At 55.0% G+C, this 20799-nt stretch overlaps 2 protein-coding genes across 2 annotated transcripts; both read right to left on the bottom strand.

The window, feature by feature from the left end:
• Nucleotides 1-25: 25 nt before the first annotated feature.
• On the bottom strand, nt 26-1200 carry LOC112207835 (putative uncharacterized protein FLJ44672). The gene has a single exon (XM_063781221.1). It carries the CDS (start codon nt 1011-1013, stop codon nt 162-164), a length of 852 nt encoding a protein of 283 aa, XP_063637291.1. The 5' UTR covers nt 1014-1200; the 3' UTR covers nt 26-161.
• Nucleotides 1201-13934: 12734 nt separating this feature from the next.
• On the bottom strand, nt 13935-15250 carry LOC134807085 (putative uncharacterized protein FLJ44672). The gene has a single exon (XM_063781225.1). It carries the CDS (start codon nt 15061-15063, stop codon nt 14212-14214), a length of 852 nt encoding a protein of 283 aa, XP_063637295.1. The 5' UTR covers nt 15064-15250; the 3' UTR covers nt 13935-14211.
• Between the last annotated feature and the right edge of the window lie 5549 nt (nt 15251-20799).

Genomic DNA, 20799 nt, shown 5'->3' with positions numbered 1-20799 from the left:
CCCAAATAAATCACCTACCAAAATATTTACATAATGGTGGAAATATTCCAAAATTCAATATTTTGGGATTTATACACAAAAGATAAACAAATTAGAGGCCAAGAGGCTGCCGGAAGGGAAAAACGGGGCCTGGGAAGGCCGTTGTGAGGAATGAGCTGGGCCTAAAGAGGCCGCTGGCAGGCGGGAGCTGGGCCTGCCGAAGCGGCCGAGAGGCAGGAGCTTTGGACTCGGGAGGCCGCAATGAGGCAAGAGCTAGCTGGGCATGGAGAGTCCGCTGTGAGTCTGCTGTGAGTCCAGGCCCATGCAGGCCTTCGAGAGGCAGGAGGCCGGGCCTGCAAAGGCCCACTGGAGGTCAACTTCTGGGCCTGAAGAGGCCACCAAAAGTCAAAAGCGGGGCCTGGGAAGGCCGCCAAGAGCCATGAGCTGGTCTGGGCTGAAAGAGGCCACTGGGAGGCAGGAGGAGCTGGGCCTGGAGAGGCTGACTCGAGGAAGTTTTGCACCTGGAGAGGCCGCCGAGAGGACGGAGCTGGGCCCGGGAAGGCCGACTTGCTGCTCTTCCAGGCCCAATTCCAGGCCGACTTGACGACGACTTGGGCCTGCAGAGGCCGCCGGGAGGCCGGAGCTGGGCCTGGAGAGGCCGACTTCAGGACGATTTGGGCCTGCAGAGGCCGCCGGGAGGCCCAAGCTGGGCCTAGAGGAGCCCACCGACCTTGCCATCGGAGGGCAGGAGCTGAGCCTGGAGAGGCCACCGTGAGGCCTGAGCTGGGCCTGGGGAGCTTGGCTTCGGGAAGTGGTGGGCCTACCAGGGCCGCTGGGAGCTGGGCAGGAGCTGAGTCCAAAGACGGTGTTGGGAGGCCAGAGTCAGGCCTGGAGACACAGCCGGGAGGAAGAGCTGGGCCCGGGGAGGACGCCGGGAGGCTGCAAGTGGGTCTGGAGAGGCCGATTTGAGGAGGCCCGGCCTCCGCCTCCCACATGGCGGCCTCTGCAGGCACAGCTGTTTCTCCTGGCTGCATCTCCCGCCTCCCAGGAAACAAGCTCTTTTGGCTCAGCTCCCGCCTGCGTTTGTAGACCCCGAAGTTTCGGCAACCAAGCTCTTCAGACCCACATCCCGCCTCCCAGTACCTGAACAGTCCCAGCTCCGGCTGGAGAACAGAGTCTGTAGGCCCCGCCGTTCCCTCAGAGGGGTGTCTCCAGGCCCAGCTCTCGCCCCACCGCGACCTCCCAGGCCCAAGTCCCTGCCTGCCTCCCAGCAGCCCGCGTGCGACCCTGCTCCTCCCTCACGGTGGCCTGTTGAGGCAGGGGCTCACGCTGACCTCTCTCAGCGTGGGAGGGGCCGGTGTGAGGCAAGGGCTCACACTGACCTCTCTCAGCGTGGGAGGGGCCGGTGTGAGGCAAGGGGCTCACGCTGACCTCTCTCAGCGTGGGAGGGGCCGGTGTGAGGCAAGGGCTCACACTGACCTCTCTCAGCGTGGGAGGGGCCGGTGTGAGGCAAGGGGCTCACGCTGACCTCTCTCAGCGTGGGAGGGGCCGGTGTGAGGCAAGGGCTCACACTGACCTCTCTCAGCGTGGGAGGGGCCGGTGTGAGGCAAGGGGCTCACGCTGACCTCTCTCAGCGTGGGAGGGGCCGGTGTGAGGCAAGGGCTCACGCTGACCTCTCTCAGCGTGGGAGGGGCCGGTGTGAGGCAAGGGGCTCACGCTGACCTCTCTCAGCGTGGGAGGGGCCGGTGTGAGGCAAGGGCTCACGCTGACCTCTCTCAGCGTGGGAGGGGCCGGTGAGAGGCAAGGGGCTCGCGCTGACCTCTCTCAGCGTGGGAGGGGCCGGTGTGAGGCAAGGGCTCACGCTGACCTCTCTCAGCGTGGGAGGGGCCGGTGTGAGGCAAGGGGCTCACGCTGACCTCTGTCAGCGAGGGAGGGGCCGGTGTGAGGCAAGGGCTCACGCTGACCTCTCTCAGCGTGGGAGGGGCCGGTGTGAGGCAAGGGCTCACGCTGACCTCTCTCAGCGTGGGAGGGGCCGGTGTGAGGCAAGGGCTCACGCTGACCTCTCTCACCGTGGGAGGGGCCGGTGTGAGGCATGGGGCTCACGCTGACCTCTCTCAGCATGGGAGGGGCCGGTGTGAGGCATGGGGCTCACTCTGACCTCTCTCAGCGTGGGAGGGGCCGGTGTGAGGCAAGGGCTCACGCTGACCTCTCTCAGCGTGGGAGGGGCCGGTGTGAGGCAAGGGCTCATGCTGACCTCTCTCACTGTGGGAGGGGCCGGTGTGAGGCATGGGGCCCAGGCTGACCTCTGTCAGCCAGGGAGGGGCCGGTGTGAGGCAAGGGCTCACGCTGACCTCTCTCAGCGTGGGAGGGGCCGGTGTGAGGCAAGGGCTCACGCTGACCTCTCTCAGCGTGGGAGGGGCCGGTGTGGGGCATGGGGCTCACTCTGACCTCTCTCAGCGTGAGAGGGGCCGGTGTGAGGCAAGGGCTCACGCTGACCTCTCTCAGCGTGGGAGGGGCCGGTGTGAGGCATGGGGCTCACGCTGACCTCTCTCAGTGTGGGAGGGGCCGGTGTGAGGCATGGGGCTCACTCTGACCTCTCTCAGCGTGGGAGGGGCCGGTGTGAGGCAAGGGCTCACGCTGACCTCTCTCAGCGTGGGAGGGGCCGGTGTGAGGCATGGGGCTCACTCTGACCTCTCTCAGCGTGGGAGGGGCCGGTGTGAGGCAAGGGCTCACGCTGACCTCTCTCAGCGTGGGAGGGGCCGGTGTGAGGCATGGGGCTCACTGTGACCTGTCTCAGCGTGGGAGGGGCCGGTGTGAGGCAAGGGCTCACGCTGACCTCTCTCAGCGTGGGAGGGGCCGGTGTGAGGCATGGGGCTCACTCTGACCTCTCTCAGTGTGGGAGGGGCCGGTGTGAGGCAAGGGCTCACGCTGACCTCTCTCAGCGTGGGAGGGGCCGGTGTGAACCAAGGGCTCACGCTGACCTCTCTCAGCGAGGGAGGGGCCGGTGTGAGGCAAGGGCTCACGCTGACCTCTCTCAGCGTGGGAGGGGCCGGTGTGAGGCAAGGGGCTCACGCTGACCTCTCTCAGCGTGGGAGGGGCCGGTGTGAGGCAAGGGGCTCACGCTGACCTCTCTCAGCGTGGGAGGGGCCGGTGTGAGGCAAGGGGCACACGCTGACCTCTCTCAGCGTGGGAGGGGCCGGTGTGAGGCAAGGGCTCACGCTGACCTCTCTCAGCCTGGGAGGGGCCGGTGTGAGGCATGGGGCTCACTCTGACTTCTCTCAGTGTGGGAGGGGCCGGTGTGAGGCAAGGGCTCACGCTGACCTCTCTCAGCGTGGGAGGGGAAGGTATGAGGCAAGGGCTCACGCTGACGTCTCTCAGCGTGGGAGGGGCCGGTGTGAGGCATGGGGCTCACTCTGACCTCTCTCAGCATGGGAGGGGCTGGTGTGAGGCAAGGGCTCACGACCTCTCTCAGCGTGGGAGGGGCCGGTGTGAGGCAAGGGGTTCACGCTGACCTCTCTCAGCGTGGGAGGGGCCGGTGTGAGGCAAGGGCTCACGCTGACCTCTCTCAGCATGGGAGGGGCCGGTGTGAGGCATGGGGCTCACTCTGACCTCTCTCAGCATGGGAGGGGCCGGTGTGAGGCAAGGGCTCACGCTGACCTCTCTCAGCGTGGGAGGGGCCGGTGTGAGGCAGGGGCTCATGCCTCTGGGCAGGGTACCAGAGGCATGGGCATCAACAGGCCACCGTGAGGGAGGAGCTGGGCCGCACGCGGGCTGCTGGGAGGCAGGCAGGGACTTGGCCCTGAGAGGCTGCCGTGGGGTCAAGAGCTGGGCCTGGAGAGGCCCCTGGGAGGCAAGAGCGGGACCTGCATAGGCTGTTCTCCAACCATTGCTGGGCCCGTACAGGCCACCGGGCGGCAGGAATTAGGCCCGAAGAACTTGGCTGGAGAAAGTTCGGGGCCCACAAAGGCGGTTGGGAGCTGGGCAGGAGTTGAGCCAAAAGAGCTTGCTTACTTGCTGGGAGGCACGGCCGGGAGATGCCAACTTCAGGACAACTTGGGCCTGCAGAGGTCGCCGGGAGGCCCAAGCTTGGCGTGGAGGAGCCCACCGACCGGAGACCATTTGGGGCCTGCAGGTGCCATCGGAGGGCAGGAGCTCATCCTGGAGAGGCCACCGTGAGGCCTGACCTGGGCCTGGGGAGCTTGGCTTGAGGAAGCTGTGGGCTGTGGATATTGGATATATCCCATATCCGATGGAGCTGTGCCTGTGGAGGCTGTTGTGAGGCAGCAGCCTCATCTGCGGAGACTGCCGTGACGTAGGGTATGGGCCTAAATAGGCCATTGTGAGTCATGAGCTTGGTCTGTAGAGGTTGACTGGAGAAAGTTCTGGGCCTGGAGAGGCTGCCGGGAGGTAGGAGCTGGGCCAAAAGATTTAAGCACATTTACATTTATTAGGGACTTTATTTCCATTATTACAATATATAATAATATATTTCATATATTAATATATTTAACATATTAATATATATAATAAATATATATATTTATTATATATCCCATATATAATAAAATAATTATAGAACTCACCATAATGTCGAATCAGTGGGCGTGTTAAGCTTGTTTTCCTGAAACTGGATGGTCCCACCTGAGCGTGATGGGAGAAAGTGACAGATCAATAGGTATTAGATTCTCATAAGGACAGCGCAACCTAGATCCCTCACATGCACGGTTCACAACAGGGTGCGTTCTCCTATGAGAATCTAATGCTGCTGCTCATCTGAGAAGGCGGAGCTCAGGCGGGAATGTGAGCAAAGGGGAGTGGCTGTAAATACAGACGAAGCTTCCCTCACTCCCTCACTCGACACCACTCACCTCCTGCTGTGTGGCTGCCTACGGCTCCATGGCTCAGGGGTTGGGGACCCCTGCTCAAGTGCATCCAAAGCGACCCTTCCCAAAACAGTCTTCACAGTGGTCAAGGGCAGCAACCACTTAGCTCCCAAGGCATGTGCCTCAGCTGGCATTTCATCACAATCAACAGTAAGAGGTAGCTTGAGTCACTGTGAGGTCACCTACTGGAAATCACCAGCATCCCATTTCCCACTGGCAAAGAGCTCAGCACTGCCCCCTGGGAAACCAAACCTATGCCCAAATCCCATCTGTGTGGGTTTACCTCCTGGGACCCTTCCTAACATATTAGTCAGAGTCCAATCAGGAAGCATAAACCACTCAAAAGTTTAAAGTGGTAAAATTTAATATGGAGAATTATTCATTATAACAGGTGAACAGCATAATGAGAGATTGGCTAGCACAAAGTAAAGAGAACTCTAGAGAATATGGGACTAGCCCAGGCCAGGCATGGTGGCTCATGCCTGAAATTCCAGCCATTTGAGAAGCTAATGCAGGAGGATTGCTTAAGGCCAGGAGCTAGAGACCGGTCTGGACAACACAGTGAGACCCTGTCTCTATCCAAAAGAAGAAAAAAGTTAGCTGGGAGTGGTGGTGCACACTTGTAGTCCCAGCTACTCGGAATGCTGAAGTTTGAGCCTGGGAGGTCAAGGCTGCAGTGAGGCATGATTATGCCACTACAGTCCAGCCTGGTGACAGAGCAAGACCCTGTCTCCAAGAACAAAACAACAACAACCATTTACAGACAGAAAAGAAATAGAGCTAATAAGCTGAGGAAAGACGTTGAAATGTGACAAGTAGAGTAACATGAGGTCTTTTGTCTATTTAAAATAATCAAACAAAAAATGACTTACTAAATTATAATACCCTGTGCTGGCAAAGGTGCAGTGAAATGGGCACTTTCTTATACTATGAGGGGTGTTTAAATTGTGTATAAGCCTTCCAGGGTAAAGCCTGTCAATTTTTTAAAATAATGGAGACAGGGTCTCACCATACTGCCATACTGCCTCCTCCAACTCTTGGCCTCAAGCAATCCTCCTCTCTTAGCCTCCCAAAGTGCTAAGATTATACCTGGGAGGCACCCAAAACCCTGTCAATTTACATCAAAGGTAATGAGAATGTCCATTCACCATGACTCACAGTAATCTTACTTCTGGGGAGACAATTCAATCCAAACAAAAGATCATCTGTACACACACAGTAGAAATCTGGGAGTAACTGAAGACAGAGTTGGTAAGTGAAATAAGAAACAGTTCTAAGAAATTAAACTATGGTATCGGTAGGCACCTGGTAAAAGGTCAGTTGATGTTAGCTGCTACTTTTTTGTTGTTTTGAGACAGGGTCTCACTCTGTCACCCAGGCTGGAGTGCAGAGGCCTGATCATGACTCACTGCAGTCTCAGCCTCCCTGGGCTCAAGTGATCCTCCCACCTCAGCCTCCCAAGTAGCTGGGACTACAGGAACATGCCACCACACTAGGCTAATTCATGTGTTTTTCTGTAGGGATGGTGACTCCCCCTGCGTTTCCAAGGCCTATCGCAAACTCTTGGCCTCAAGCCATCCTCCCGCCTCAGCCTCCCAAAGTGTTGCGATTACCAGTGTGAGCCACCACACCTGGCCAGCTGCTACTTTTAGCAATATTATTATTATTATTCCACTCAATTAAAAATGATTATTTTCAAGGCTATGCAACAGTATGTATCCTACAGCGTAATTGTAAAAACATATACAGTCGTCATCCCTCAGTATACAGAATCAGTTCCAGCACCCCATCTCTGCATATACCAAAATCCATGCTTACTCACGTTACGCTGTCACCCCTCTGGAATCCACGTATACGAAAATTCCAAATATTAGTTGGGCATAGTGGCAAGCACCTGTAGTCTCAGCCACGTGGGAGGTTGAGGTGGGAGGATCGCTTCAGCCTGGAAGGTTGAGGCTGCAGTCAGCTGCGATAGCGCTACTACACTCCAGCCTTGGACAACAGAGGGAGACCCTGTCTCGGAAAATAAATAAATAAATAAAACAGGTTAGAAACTGTAATGAGGTCTGCTGGGCAAAATTCCATATAAGCAAAGTATAAATTAATAAAGCAAATCGTGATAAATTAGTACGATTGACTTTCTGGAGTTTCTGACAATAAAAGTAAGGAAAATGCAGAACACAAAGACAGAGAGTAAAAAGAGAAATTAGGAAAGCATTCTACATGTTGAATAGGAAGACACTGGCCATGTTCGTGCAGCGGCAGTATGTCGTGACATGACATACCTTGGAGAGAAGTTAACAGATGAGGAAGTTGATAAAAATCATCAGAGAAGCAAAACACTGGTAGCGACACTCAAGTAAACTACGAAATTTCCGTAACTTATGTCAGCAAAGTGGGAATACTGTACAGTGTGTGTTGAAGTTCCTATACAACATTGTTTACCTGCCCTTTGTTTGTTTGTAAGGAATGTATATACTAAAAGTTCTTCTTGCTGCCAAAAGAATATGTGTGAATAAGTCACTTTAACTTATTCTTCTGTTTTTCTTTTATCTTCCTGCCATCATCCCACAGCCTTACTTTAGAAGTTTTTTTTTTAGAAAATTGAACAAGTGCTCCTTGTGGTGGCAAATACCTCGAGGATGGGAGGCAGGGGTGGAAGGGTCACTTGAGGCCATTAGTTTGAAACCAGCCTGGCCAACAAAGTGAGACCCCATGTCTACAAAACAATTTAAAAATTACCCAAGTATCGTCATGTATACCTACAGTCCCAGCTACCTCAACTTACGGAGAAAGTTCAGGGCCTGGAGAGAAGGCTGGGAGGCAGGAGCTGGGTCTAAAGAGGCCATTGTAACGATGGAGCTGTGCCTGTGGAGGCTGTTGTGAGGCAGTAGCCTCATCTGCGGAGACTGCCGTGACGTAGGGTATGGGCCTAAATAGGCCATTGTGAGTCAGGAGCTTGGTCTGTAGAGACTGACTGGAGAAAGTTCTGGGCCTGGAGAGGCTGCCGGGAGGTAGGAGCTGGGCCAAAAGATGTAAGCACATTTACATTTATTAGGCACTTTATTTCCATTATTACACTGTAATATATAATAAAATAATTATAGAACTCACCATAATGTCGAATCAGTGGGCGTGTTAAGCTTGTTTTCCTGAAACTGGATGGTCCCACCTGAGCGTGATGGGAGAAAGTGACAGATCAATAGGTATTAGATTCTCATAAGGACAGCGCAACCTAGATCCCTCACATACCCGGTTCACAACAGGGTGCGTTCTCCTGTGAGAATCTAATGCTGCTGCTCATCTGAGAAGGCGGAGCTCAGGCGGGAATGTGAGCAAAGGGGAGTGGCTGTAAATACAGACGAAGCTTCCCTCACTCCCTCACTGGACACCACTCACCTCCTGCTGTGTGGCTCCTTACGGCTCCATGGCTCAGGGGTTGGGGACCCCTGCTCAAGTGCATCCAAAGCGACCCTTCCCAAAACAGTCTTCACAGTGGTCAAGGGCAGAAACCACTTAGCTCCCAAGGCATGTGCCTCAGCTGGCATTTTGTCACAATCAGCAGTAAGTGGTAGCTTGAGTCACTGTGAGGTCACCTACTGGAAATCACCAGCATCCCATTTCCCACTGGCAAAGAGCTCAGCACTGCCCCCTGGGAAACCAAACCTATGCCCAAATCCCATCTGTGTGGGTTTACCTCCTGGGACCCTTCCTAACATATTAGTCAGAGTCCAATCAGGAAGCATAAACCACTCAAAAGTTTAAAGTGGTAAAATTTAATACAGAGAATTATTCATTATAACAGGTGAACAGCACAATGAGAGATTGGCTAGCACAAAGTAAAGAGAACTCTAGAGAATATGGGACTAGCCCAGGCCAGGCATGGTGGCTCATGCCTGAAATTCCAGCCATTTGAGAAGCTAATGCAGGAAGATTGCTTAAGGCCAGGAGCTAGAGACCGGTCTGGACAACACAGTGAGACCCTGTCTCTATCCAAAAAAAAAATGAAAAAAAGTTAGCTGGGAGTGGTGGTGCACACTTGTAGTCCCAGCTACTCGGAATGCTGAAGTTTGAGCCTGGGAGGTCAAGGCTGCAGCGAGGCATGATTATGCCGCTACAGTCCAGCCTGGTGACAGAGCAAGACCCTGTCTCAAAGAACAAAACAACAACAACAACCATTTACAGACAGAGAAGAGATAGAGCTAATAAGCTAAGGAAAGATGTTGAAATGTGACAAGTAAAGTAACATGAGGTCTTTTATCTATTTAAAATAATCAAACAAAAAATGACTTACTAAATTATAATACCCTGTGCTGGCAAAGGTGCAGTGAAATGGGCACTTTCTTATACTACGAGGGGTGTTGAAATTGTGTATAAGCCTTCCAGGGTAAAGCCTGTCAATTTTTTAAAATAGTGGAGACAGGGTCTCACCATACTGCCATACTGCCTCCTCCAACTCTTGGCCTCAAGCAATCCTCCTCTCTTGGCCTCCCAAAGTGCTAAGATTATAGCTGGGAGGCACTCAAAACCCTGTCAACTTACATCAAGGGTAATGAGAATGTCCATTCACCATGACTCACAGTAATCTTACTTCTGGGGAGACAATTCAATCTAAACAAAAGGTCATCTGGACACACACAGTAGAAATCTGGGAGTAACTGAAGACAGAGTTGGTAAGTGAAATAAGAAACAGTTCTAAGAAATTAAACTATGGTATCAATAGGCACCTGGTATAAAAGTTCAGTTGACGTTAGCGGCTACTTTTCTGTTGTTTTGAGACAGGGTCTCACTCTGTCACCCAGGCTGGAGTGCAGAGGCCTGATCATGACTCACTGCAGTCTCAGCCTCCCTGGGCTCAAGCGATCCTCCCACCTCAGCCTCCCAAGTAGCTGGGACTACAGGAACATGCCACCACACTAGGCTAATTCATGTATTTTTCTGTAGGGACGGTGACTCCCCCTGCGTTTCCAAGGCCTATCGCAAACTCTTGGCCTCAAGCCATCCTCCCGCCTCAGCCTCCCAAAGTGTTGCGATTACCAGTGTGAGCCACCACACCTGGCCAGCTGCTACTTTTAGCAATATTATTATTATTATTCCACTCAATTAAAAATGATTATTTTCAAGGCTATGCAACAGAATGTATCCTACAGCGTAATTGTAAAAACATATACAGTCGTCGTCCCTCAGTATACAGAATCAGTTCCAGCACCCCATCTCTGCATATACCAAAATCCATGCTTACTCACGTTTCGCTGTCACCCCTCTGGAATCCACGTATACGAAAATTCCAAATATTAGTTGGGCATAGTGTCAAGCACCTGTAGTCTCAGCCACGTGGGAGGGTGAGGTAGGAGGATCGCTTCAGCCTGGAAGGTTGAGGCTGCAGTCAGCTGCGATAGCACTACTACACTCCAGCCTTGGACAACAGAGGGAGACCCTGTCTCAGAAAAAAAACAAAATAAAACAGGTTAGAAATTGTAATCTAACCCTAACCCTAACGCCTTTACCCTAACCTTAACCCTAACCCTAACCCTTCCCTAACCCTAAACCTAACACAAAACCCTAACCCTAACCCCTAACTCCTAACCCCTACACTAACCCTAACCACTAACCCCTAACGCTAACACCAAACCCTAACCCTAACCCTAACCCTAACCCAAACCACAACCCCAACCCGAACCCAAACCCTAACCAAAAACCCTAACCCTAACCCTAACCCCTAACCCCAAACCCTAACCCCTAACCCCTAACCCCTGACCCTAACCCTAACCCTAACCCGAACCCGAACCCAAACCCCAACCTCAACCAGAACCCAAACCCGAACCCTAACCCTAACCAATAACCCTAACCTTAACCCTAAACCCTAACCCCTAACCCGAACCCTAACCCTAACTTTAACCAATAACCCTAACCCTAACCCTAAACCCTAAGCCTAACCGGAACCCGAACCCGAACCCTAACCCTAAACCCTAACCCTAACCCTATCCCTAACCCTAAACCCTAACCCTAACAACCCTAAAACCCTAACCCTTACCCTAACAACCCTAAAACCCTAACCCTAACCCTAACAACCCTAAAACCCTAACCCTAACCCTAACAACCCTAAAACCCTAACCCTAACAACCCTAAAACCCTAACCCTAACAACCCTAAAACCCTAACCCTAACCCTAGTGAGCCGAGACCACACATTGCACTCCAGCCTGGGTGACAGAGCATGACTCTGTCTCAAAAAAAAAAAAAAAAAAGAAAAAGAAAAAGAAAAAAAGACAGAGAAAAGAAAGCCAACAAGACACCATTAGGCAAACCATTGTCAGGTTATGGGAGTTTGGGAAGGAAAGTAGAGAAAGGAGAAGAAAGCTTATTTAAAGAATGGCTGAAAACTGCCTAAATCATGGGAAAGATTTAGACATCTAAATCCATGAAGCTTAAAGATTCCTAAAGAGGTTCAAACCAAATAGATACTCACCAAGTCACAATATAATCAAATAGTCAAAAGTTAAAGAAACTTTGCAGGTCAGGACAGACTCGAGTAATACATTCAAAGTGCTGAAAGAAAAAAACTGCCAGCAACTAATACTATGTCTGACAAAGCTGTCCTTCAGAAAGAAAAAAGAAATAACGTGCTTCCTCGACAAACAAAGCTGAGGGCATTCAGGACCACTAGGTCTACCTTAAAAAAATGCTTAACGGAGTTTTTCAAGTAAACATGAATGAAGTTGGGAGCAGTGGCTCATGCCTGTAATCCCATTTTGGGAGGCTGAGGTGGGTGGATCACCTGAGGTCGGGAGGTCAAGACCAGCCTGGCCAACATGGCAAAACCCCACCTCCAGTAAAAATACAAAAAATTAGCCAGGTATGAAGGCCACTGAGATCGTGCCACTGCACTCCAGCCTGGGTGACAAGAGTCAAACTACATTTCAAAAACAAAAAAACAAAAAAAACAAAACTTGAGGCCTGGCCTTCTGCTCCTCTCCAACCCCCCCTTCTCTGGGCCCAAGCCACCTTGGCTGAGGAGGGGGCGAGGTGTGAGCGCCTGCCAGGAACCCCCCGCCCGGACCAAGTACTCGGCCCCCAGGCCTGCGTTCAGTGAGGCCTCCCGTGGCGTCAGCATGTTCGTGTGGAGGAATGTGGAAGGTCACTCTGTGGCCATGTTCCCCTGGTACTCCATCCCCTTCCTCACCCCTCCCTGCAGCCACACGAGGCCCAGCAACCTGCCAGTCACTCAGTGGCCTCCAACCAGAGAAAACAACCTGCCAAGTTGGCAGCTGTTGCTCATGAGCATCCACCAGGTGGGACAGGGAGTGTTGACCCTGGGCAGCCCCCTGGAGCCACCTGCCCTGAAAGCCCAGGGCCCGCAACCCCACACACTTTGGGGGTGGTGGAACCTGGTAAAAGCTCACCTCCCACCATGGAGGAGGAGCCCTGGGCCCCTCAGGGGAGTCCCTGCTGGACAGTGAGACAGAGAATGACCATGATGATGCTTTCCTCTCCATCATGTCTCCTGACACCCAGTTGCCTCTACCACTCAGATGATGTCAGGCCCAGTCCCTCAGTGCCCTGCGCAAGGAACAGGACTCATCTTCTGAGAAGGATGGATGCAGCCCCAACAAATGGGACAAGGACCACATCCGGTGGCCCATGAGTGGCGGTCATGATCTTCAGCAAGCGGCACCAGGCCCTGGCAGGGCGCACCAGGGTCACTCCAACCAGGATATCCGGACCGTCAGCCAGATGCTGAGCGAGCGGTGGTACACCCTGGGGCCCAATGAGACGCAGAAATACCACGACCTGGCCTTCCAGGTGAAGGTGGCCCACTTGCAACAAGGACCGAAAGAAGTCCAGCTCAGAGGCCAAGCCCACAAGCCAGGGGCTAGCAGGAGTGTAACAAGGGCTCGTGGGAGCGGAGCATATCAGAGACGGGCACTGCCACTGCCCCTGGGGTGTCCTCTGAACTCCTGTCAGTTGCAGCCTAAACACTCCAGAGCTCGGATACCAAGGAGCAGCTTCTGTGGGGCAGAACGGCTGCACACAGTCAGGGAACCTGGCTCAGCCTGGCCCAAGCCTTCTCCCACAGGGGGGTACACAGCCTGGACGGCAGGGAAATAGACCGTCAGGCACTACAGGAACTGACACAGGTGGTGTCTGGCACTGCATCATACTCTGGCCCAAAGCCTTCTACTCAGTATGAAGCTCCAGGCCACTTTGCAGCCCCTGGTGAGGGAGGTGACCAGTGGGCAGCCCTGCTGCTGCCCACTTGAGATGCTCATTCCCAGCACATGGCCAGTGAGGACATAGCGAGTGACGAGGAGCACACGGTCATCCATGAGGAGGAGGGGGTGATGATGTCATTGCTGATGATGGCTTTAGCACCACTGACACTGATCTCAAGTTCAAGGAGTGGGTGACTGACTTGAGAGTGGGGACAACTCTGGGGAGGAGCCAGAGGGCAACAAGGGCTTTGGTGGGAAGGTACTTGCACCTGTCATTCCTTCCTCCTTTACTCCTGCCGCCCCTTGCTGGATCCTGAGCCCCCAGGGTCCCCCGATCCACCTGCAGCTTTTGGCAAAGTCTATGGTCCCACCCTGTCCTCCCCCTACACATACTCGGATGCTTCCTCCTCAACCTTGGCACCCACCTCCTTCTTACTGGGCCCAGGATCCTTCAAAGCCCAGGAGTATGGTCAAGGCAGCAGAGCGGGCCCCCTGTGGCCCCTACCCCTGGGGATGGGGACCCACGGACGCCTTCCAAGGCGACCTGTTTCCTCCCAATGGATCCTGCCACCTTCTGGGGCAAGAGACCTGAAAGTGTGGGCGACCTGGAGCTACCAGGCTCCTCAGTCATCAGGGTCCCTCCCAACACTAAGGCTTTCCTAGGCAGGAGCTGGGCTGAGCCACCCGGGGGGCAGAGGGGGGCTGGACTCAGGTGAGTATGGGGGTGGGGGCTCCTGCACTTCGACACAGGCAGCGGGAGGGTTTTCTCCCCATTCCCTCTGCACTCCCACCTTGAGCTATACTTTTTAAGAAAGTGATTCACCCTGCCTTTGCCCCCTTCCCCAGAACAGAACACGTTGATCATGGGCGATATTTTTCATTGTGCCAAAAAGTTGCCGTGACCGTCATTAAACCTGTTTAACACCAAATAATAAGTAAAATAAAATAAAAAATTCGGGCTTGGTGCAGAAACTCACCCCAAATAAATCACCTACCAAAATATTCACATAATGGTGGAAATATTCCAAAATTCAATATTTTGGGATTTATACACAAAAGATAAACAAATTAGAGGCCAAGAGGCTGCCGGAAGGGAAAAACGGGGCCTGGGAAGGCCGTTGTGAGGAATGAGCTGGGCCTAAAGAGGCCGCTGGCAGGCGGGAGCTGGGCCTGCCGAAGCGGCCGAGAGGCAGGAGCTTTGGACTCGGGAGGCCGCAATGAGGCAAGAGCTAGCTGGGCATGGAGAGTCCGCTGTGAGTCTGCTGTGAGTCCAGGCCCATGCAGGCCTTCGAGAGGCAGGAGGCCGGGCCTGCAAAGGCCCACTGGAGGTCAACTTCTGGGCCTGAAGAGGCCACCAAAAGTCAAAAGCGGGGCCTGGGAAGGCCGCCAAGAGCCATGAGCTGGTCTGGGCTGAAAGAGGCCACTGGGAGGCAGGAGGAGCTGGGCCTGGAGAGGCTGACTCGAGGAAGTTTTGCACCTGGAGAGGCCGCCGAGAGGACGGAGCTGGGCCCGGGAAGGCCGACTTGCTGCTCTTCCAGGCCCAATTCCAGGCCGACTTGACGACGACTTGGGCCTGCAGAGGCCGCCGGGAGGCCGGAGCTGGGCCTGGAGAGGCCGACTTCAGGACGATTTGGGCCTGCAGAGGCCGCCGGGAGGCCCAAGCTGGGCCTAGAGGAGCCCACCGACCTTGCCATCGGAGGGCAGGAGCTGAGCCTGGAGAGGCCACCGTGAGGCCTGAGCTGGGCCTGGGGAGCTTGGCTTCGGGAAGTGGTGGGCCTACCAGGGCCGCTGGGAGCTGGGCAGGAGCTGAGTCCAAAGACGGTGTTGGGAGGCCAGAGTCAGGCCTGGAGACACAGCCGGGAGGAAGAGCTGGGCCCGGGGAGGACGCCGGGAGGCTGCAAGTGGGTCTGGAGAGGCCGATTTGAGGAGGCCCGGCCTCCGCCTCCCACATGGCGGCCTCTGCAGGCACAGCTGTTTCTCCTGGCTGCATCTCCCGCCTCCCAGGAAACAAGCTCTTTTGGCTCAGCTCCCGCCTGCGTTTGTAGACCCCGAAGTTTCGGCAACCAAGCTCTTCAGACCCACATCCCGCCTCCCAGTACCTGAACAGTCCCAGCTCCGGCTGGAGAACAGAGTCTGTAGGCCCCGCCGTTCCCTCAGAGGGGTGTCTCCAGGCCCAGCTCTCGCCCCACCGCGACCTCCCAGGCCCAAGTCCCTGCCTGCCTCCCAGCAGCCCGCGTGCGACCCTGCTCCTCCCTCACGGTGGCCTGTTGAGGCAGGGGCTCACGCTGACCTCTCTCAGCGTGGGAGGGGCCGGTGTGAGGCAAGGGCTCACACTGACCTCTCTCAGCGTGGGAGGGGCCGGTGTGAGGCAAGGGGCTCACGCTGACCTCTCTCAGCGTGGGAGGGGCCGGTGTGAGGCAAGGGCTCACACTGACCTCTCTCAGCGTGGGAGGGGCCGGTGTGAGGCAAGGGGCTCACGCTGACCTCTCTCAGCGTGGGAGGGGCCGGTGTGAGGCAAGGGCTCACACTGACCTCTCTCAGCGTGGGAGGGGCCGGTGTGAGGCAAGGGGCTCACGCTGACCTCTCTCAGCGTGGGAGGGGCCGGTGTGAGGCAAGGGCTCACGCTGACCTCTCTCAGCGTGGGAGGGGCCGGTGTGAGGCAAGGGGCTCACGCTGACCTCTCTCAGCGTGGGAGGGGCCGGTGTGAGGCAAGGGCTCACGCTGACCTCTCTCAGCGTGGGAGGGGCCGGTGTGAGGCAAGGGGCTCGCGCTGACCTCTCTCAGCGTGGGAGGGGCCGGTGTGAGGCAAGGGCTCACGCTGACCTCTCTCAGCGTGGGAGGGGCCGGTGTGAGGCAAGGGGCTCACGCTGACCTCTGTCAGCGAGGGAGGGGCCGGTGTGAGGCAAGGGCTCACGCTGACCTCTCTCAGCGTGGGAGGGGCCGGTGTGAGGCAAGGGCTCACGCTGACCTCTCTCAGCGTGGGAGGGGCCGGTGTGAGGCATGGGGCTCACGCTGACCTCTCTCAGCGTGAGAGGGGCCGGTGTGAGGCAAGGGCTCACGCTGACCTCTCTCACCGTGGGAGGGGCCGGTGTGAGGCATGGGGCTCACGCTGACCTCTCTCAGCGTGGGAGGGGCCGGTGTGAGGCATGGGGCTCACTCTGACCTCTCTCAGCGTGGGAGGGGCCGGTGTGAGGCAAGGGCTCACGCTGACCTCTCTCAGCGTGGGAGGGGCCGGTGTGAGGCAAGGGCTCATGCTGACCTCTCTCACTGTGGGAGGGGCCGGTGTGAGGCATGGGGCCCAGGCTGACCTCTGTCAGCCAGGGAGGGGCCGGTGTGAGGCAAGGGCTCACGCTGACCTCTCTCAGCGTGGGAGGGGCCGGTGTGAGGCAAGGGCTCACGCTGACCTCTCTCAGCGTGGGAGGGGCCGGTGTGGGGCATGGGGCTCACTCTGACCTCTCTCAGCGTGAGAGGGGCCGGTGTGAGGCAAGGGCTCACGCTGACCTCTCTCAGCGTGGGAGGGGCCGGTGTGAGGCATGGGGCTCACGCTGACCTCTCTCAGTGTGGGAGGGGCCGGTGTGAGGCATGGGGCTCACTCTGACCTCTCTCAGCGTGGGAGGGGCCGGTGTGAGGCAAGGGCTCACGCTGACCTCTCTCAGCGTGGGAGGGGCCGGTGTGAGGCATGGGGCTCACTCTGACCTCTCTCAGCGTGGGAGGGGCCGGTGTGAGGCAAGGGCTCACGCTGACCTCTCTCAGCGTGGGAGGGGCCGGTGTGAGGCATGGGGCTCACTGTGACCTGTCTCAGCGTGGGAGGGGCCGGTGTGAGGCAAGGGCTCACGCTGACCTCTCTCAGCGTGGGAGGGGCCGGTGTGGGGCATGGGGCTCACTCTGACCTCTCTCAGTGTGGGAGGGGCCGGTGTGAGGCAAGGGCTCACGCTGACCTCTCTCAGCGTGGGAGGGGCCGGTGTGAGGCAAGGGCTCACGCTGACCTCTCTCAGCGAGGGAGGGGCCGGTGTGAGGCAAGGGCTCACGCTGACCTCTCTCAGCGTGGGAGGGGCCGGTGTGAGGCAAGGGGCTCACGCTGACCTCTCTCAGCGTGGGAGGGGCCGGTGTGAGGCAAGGGCTCACGCTGACCTCTCTCAGCCTGGGAGGGGCCGGTGTGAGGCATGGGGCTCACTCTGACTTCTCTCAGTGTGGGAGGGGCCGGTGTGAGGCAAGGGCTCACGCTGACCTCTCTCAGCGTGGGAGGGGAAGGTATGAGGCAAGGGCTCACGCTGACGTCTCTCAGCGTGGGAGGGGCCGGTGTGAGGCATGGGGCTCACTCTGACCTCTCTCAGCATGGGAGGGGCTGGTGTGAGGCAAGGGCTCACGACCTCTCTCAGCGTGGGAGGGGCCGGTGTGAGGCAAGGGGTTCACGCTGACCTCTCTCAGCGTGGGAGGGGCCGGTGTGAGGCAAGGGCTCACGCTGACCTCTCTCAGCATGGGAGGGGCCGGTGTGAGGCATGGGGCTCACTCTGACCTCTCTCAGCATGGGAGGGGCCGGTGTGAGGCAAGGGCTCACGCTGACCTCTCTCAGCGTGGGAGGGGCCGGTGTGAGGCAGGGGCTCATGCCTCTGGGCAGGGTACCAGAGGCATGGGCATCAACAGGCCACCGTGAGGGAGGAGCTGGGCCGCACGCGGGCTGCTGGGAGGCAGGCAGGGACTTGGCCCTGAGAGGCTGCCGTGGGGTCAAGAGCTGGGCCTGGAGAGGCCCCTGGGAGGCAAGAGCGGGACCTGCATAGGCTGTTCTCCAACCATTGCTGGGCCCGTACAGGCCACCGGGCGGCAGGAATTAGGCCCGAAGAACTTGGCTGGAGAAAGTTCGGGGCCCACAAAGGCGGTTGGGAGCTGGGCAGGAGTTGAGCCAAAAGAGCTTGCTTACTTGCTGGGAGGCACGGCCGGGAGATGCCAACTTCAGGACAACTTGGGCCTGCAGAGGTCGCCGGGAGGCCCAAGCTTGGCGTGGAGGAGCCCACCGACCGGAGACCATTTGGGGCCTGCAGGTGCCATCGGAGGGCAGGAGCTCATCCTGGAGAGGCCACCGTGAGGCCTGACCTGGGCCTGGGGAGCTTGGCTTGAGGAAGCTGTGGGCTGTGGATATTGGATATATCCCATATCCGATGGAGCTGTGCCTGTGGAGGCTGTTGTGAGGCAGCAGCCTCATCTGCGGAGACTGCCGTGACGTAGGGTATGGGCCTAAATAGGCCATTGTGAGTCATGAGCTTGGTCTGTAGAGGTTGACTGGAGAAAGTTCTGGGCCTGGAGAGGCTGCCGGGAGGTAGGAGCTGGGCCAAAAGATTTAAGCACATTTACATTTATTAGGGACTTTATTTCCATTATTACAATATATAATAATATATTTCATATATTAATATATTTAACATATTAATATATATAATAAATATATATATTTATTATATATCCCATATATAATAAAATAATTATAGAACTCACCATAATGTCGAATCAGTGGGCGTGTTAAGCTTGTTTTCCTGAAACTGGATGGTCCCACCTGAGCGTGATGGGAGAAAGTGACAGATCAATAGGTATTAGATTCTCATAAGGACAGCGCAACCTAGATCCCTCACATGCACGGTTCACAACAGGGTGCGTTCTCCTATGAGAATCTAATGCTGCTGCTCATCTGAGAAGGCGGAGCTCAGGCGGGAATGTGAGCAAAGGGGAGTGGCTGTAAATACAGACGAAGCTTCCCTCACTCCCTCACTCGACACCACTCACCTCCTGCTGTGTGGCTGCCTACGGCTCCATGGCTCAGGGGTTGGGGACCCCTGCTCAAGTGCATCCAAAGCGACCCTTCCCAAAACAGTCTTCACAGTGGTCAAGGGCAGCAACCACTTAGCTCCCAAGGCATGTGCCTCAGCTGGCATTTCATCACAATCAACAGTAAGAGGTAGCTTGAGTCACTGTGAGGTCACCTACTGGAAATCACCAGCATCCCATTTCCCACTGGCAAAGAGCTCAGCACTGCCCCCTGGGAAACCAAACCTATGCCCAAATCCCATCTGTGTGGGTTTACCTCCTGGGACCCTTCCTAACATATTAGTCAGAGTCCAATCAGGAAGCATAAACCACTCAAAAGTTTAAAGTGGTAAAATTTAATATGGAGAATTATTCATTATAACAGGTGAACAGCATAATGAGAGATTGGCTAGCACAAAGTAAAGAGAACTCTAGAGAATATGGGACTAGCCCAGGCCAGGCATGGTGGCTCATGCCTGAAATTCCAGCCATTTGAGAAGCTAATGCAGGAGGATTGCTTAAGGCCAGGAGCTAGAGACCGGTCTGGACAACACAGTGAGACCCTGTCTCTATCCAAAAGAAGAAAAAAGTTAGCTGGGAGTGGTGGTGCACACTTGTAGTCCCAGCTACTCGGAATGCTGAAGTTTGAGCCTGGGAGGTCAAGGCTGCAGTGAGGCATGATTATGCCACTACAGTCCAGCCTGGTGACAGAGCAAGACCCTGTCTCCAAGAACAAAACAACAACAACCATTTACAGACAGAAAAGAAATAGAGCTAATAAGCTGAGGAAAGACGTTGAAATGTGACAAGTAGAGTAACATGAGGTCTTTTGTCTATTTAAAATAATCAAACAAAAAATGACTTACTAAATTATAATACCCTGTGCTGGCAAAGGTGCAGTGAAATGGGCACTTTCTTATACTATGAGGGGTGTTTAAATTGTGTATAAGCCTTCCAGGGTAAAGCCTGTCAATTTTTTAAAATAATGGAGACAGGGTCTCACCATACTGCCATACTGCCTCCTCCAACTCTTGGCCTCAAGCAATCCTCCTCTCTTAGCCTCCCAAAGTGCTAAGATTATACCTGGGAGGCACCCAAAACCCTGTCAATTTACATCAAAGGTAATGAGAATGTCCATTCACCATGACTCACAGTAATCTTACTTCTGGGGAGACAATTCAATCCAAACAAAAGATCATCTGTACACACACAGTAGAAATCTGGGAGTAACTGAAGACAGAGTTGGTAAGTGAAATAAGAAACAGTTCTAAGAAATTAAACTATGGTATCGGTAGGCACCTGGTAAAAGGTCAGTTGATGTTAGCTGCTACTTTTTTGTTGTTTTGAGACAGGGTCTCACTCTGTCACCCAGGCTGGAGTGCAGAGGCCTGATCATGACTCACTGCAGTCTCAGCCTCCCTGGGCTCAAGTGATCCTCCCACCTCAGCCTCCCAAGTAGCTGGGACTACAGGAACATGCCACCACACTAGGCTAATTCATGTGTTTTTCTGTAGGGATGGTGACTCCCCCTTTGTTTCCAAGGCCTATCGCAAACTCTTGGCCTCAAGCCATCCTCCCGCCTCAGCCTCCCAAAGTGTTGCGATTACCAGTGTGAGCCACCACACCTGGCCAGCTGCTACTTTTAGCAATATTATTATTATTATTCCACTCAATTAAAAATGATTATTTTCAAGGCTATGCAACAGTATGTATCCTACAGCGTAATTGTAAAAACATATACAGTCGTCATCCCTCAGTATACAGAATCAGTTCCAGCACCCCATCTCTGCATATACCAAAATCCATGCTTACTCACGTTACGCTGTCACCCCTCTGGAATCCACGTATACGAAAATTCCAAATATTAGTTGGGCATAGTGGCAAGCACCTGTAGTCTCAGCCACGTGGGAGGTTGAGGTGGGAGGATCGC

This window comes from Pan troglodytes, chromosome 8 (genome assembly GCF_028858775.2).
Source record: "Pan troglodytes isolate AG18354 chromosome 8, NHGRI_mPanTro3-v2.0_pri, whole genome shotgun sequence".
NCBI lineage: Eukaryota > Metazoa > Chordata > Mammalia > Primates > Hominidae > Pan > Pan troglodytes.
The sequence above is the reverse complement of the archived record's forward strand: the minus strand, read 5'-3'. Positions and strand labels throughout refer to the sequence as shown.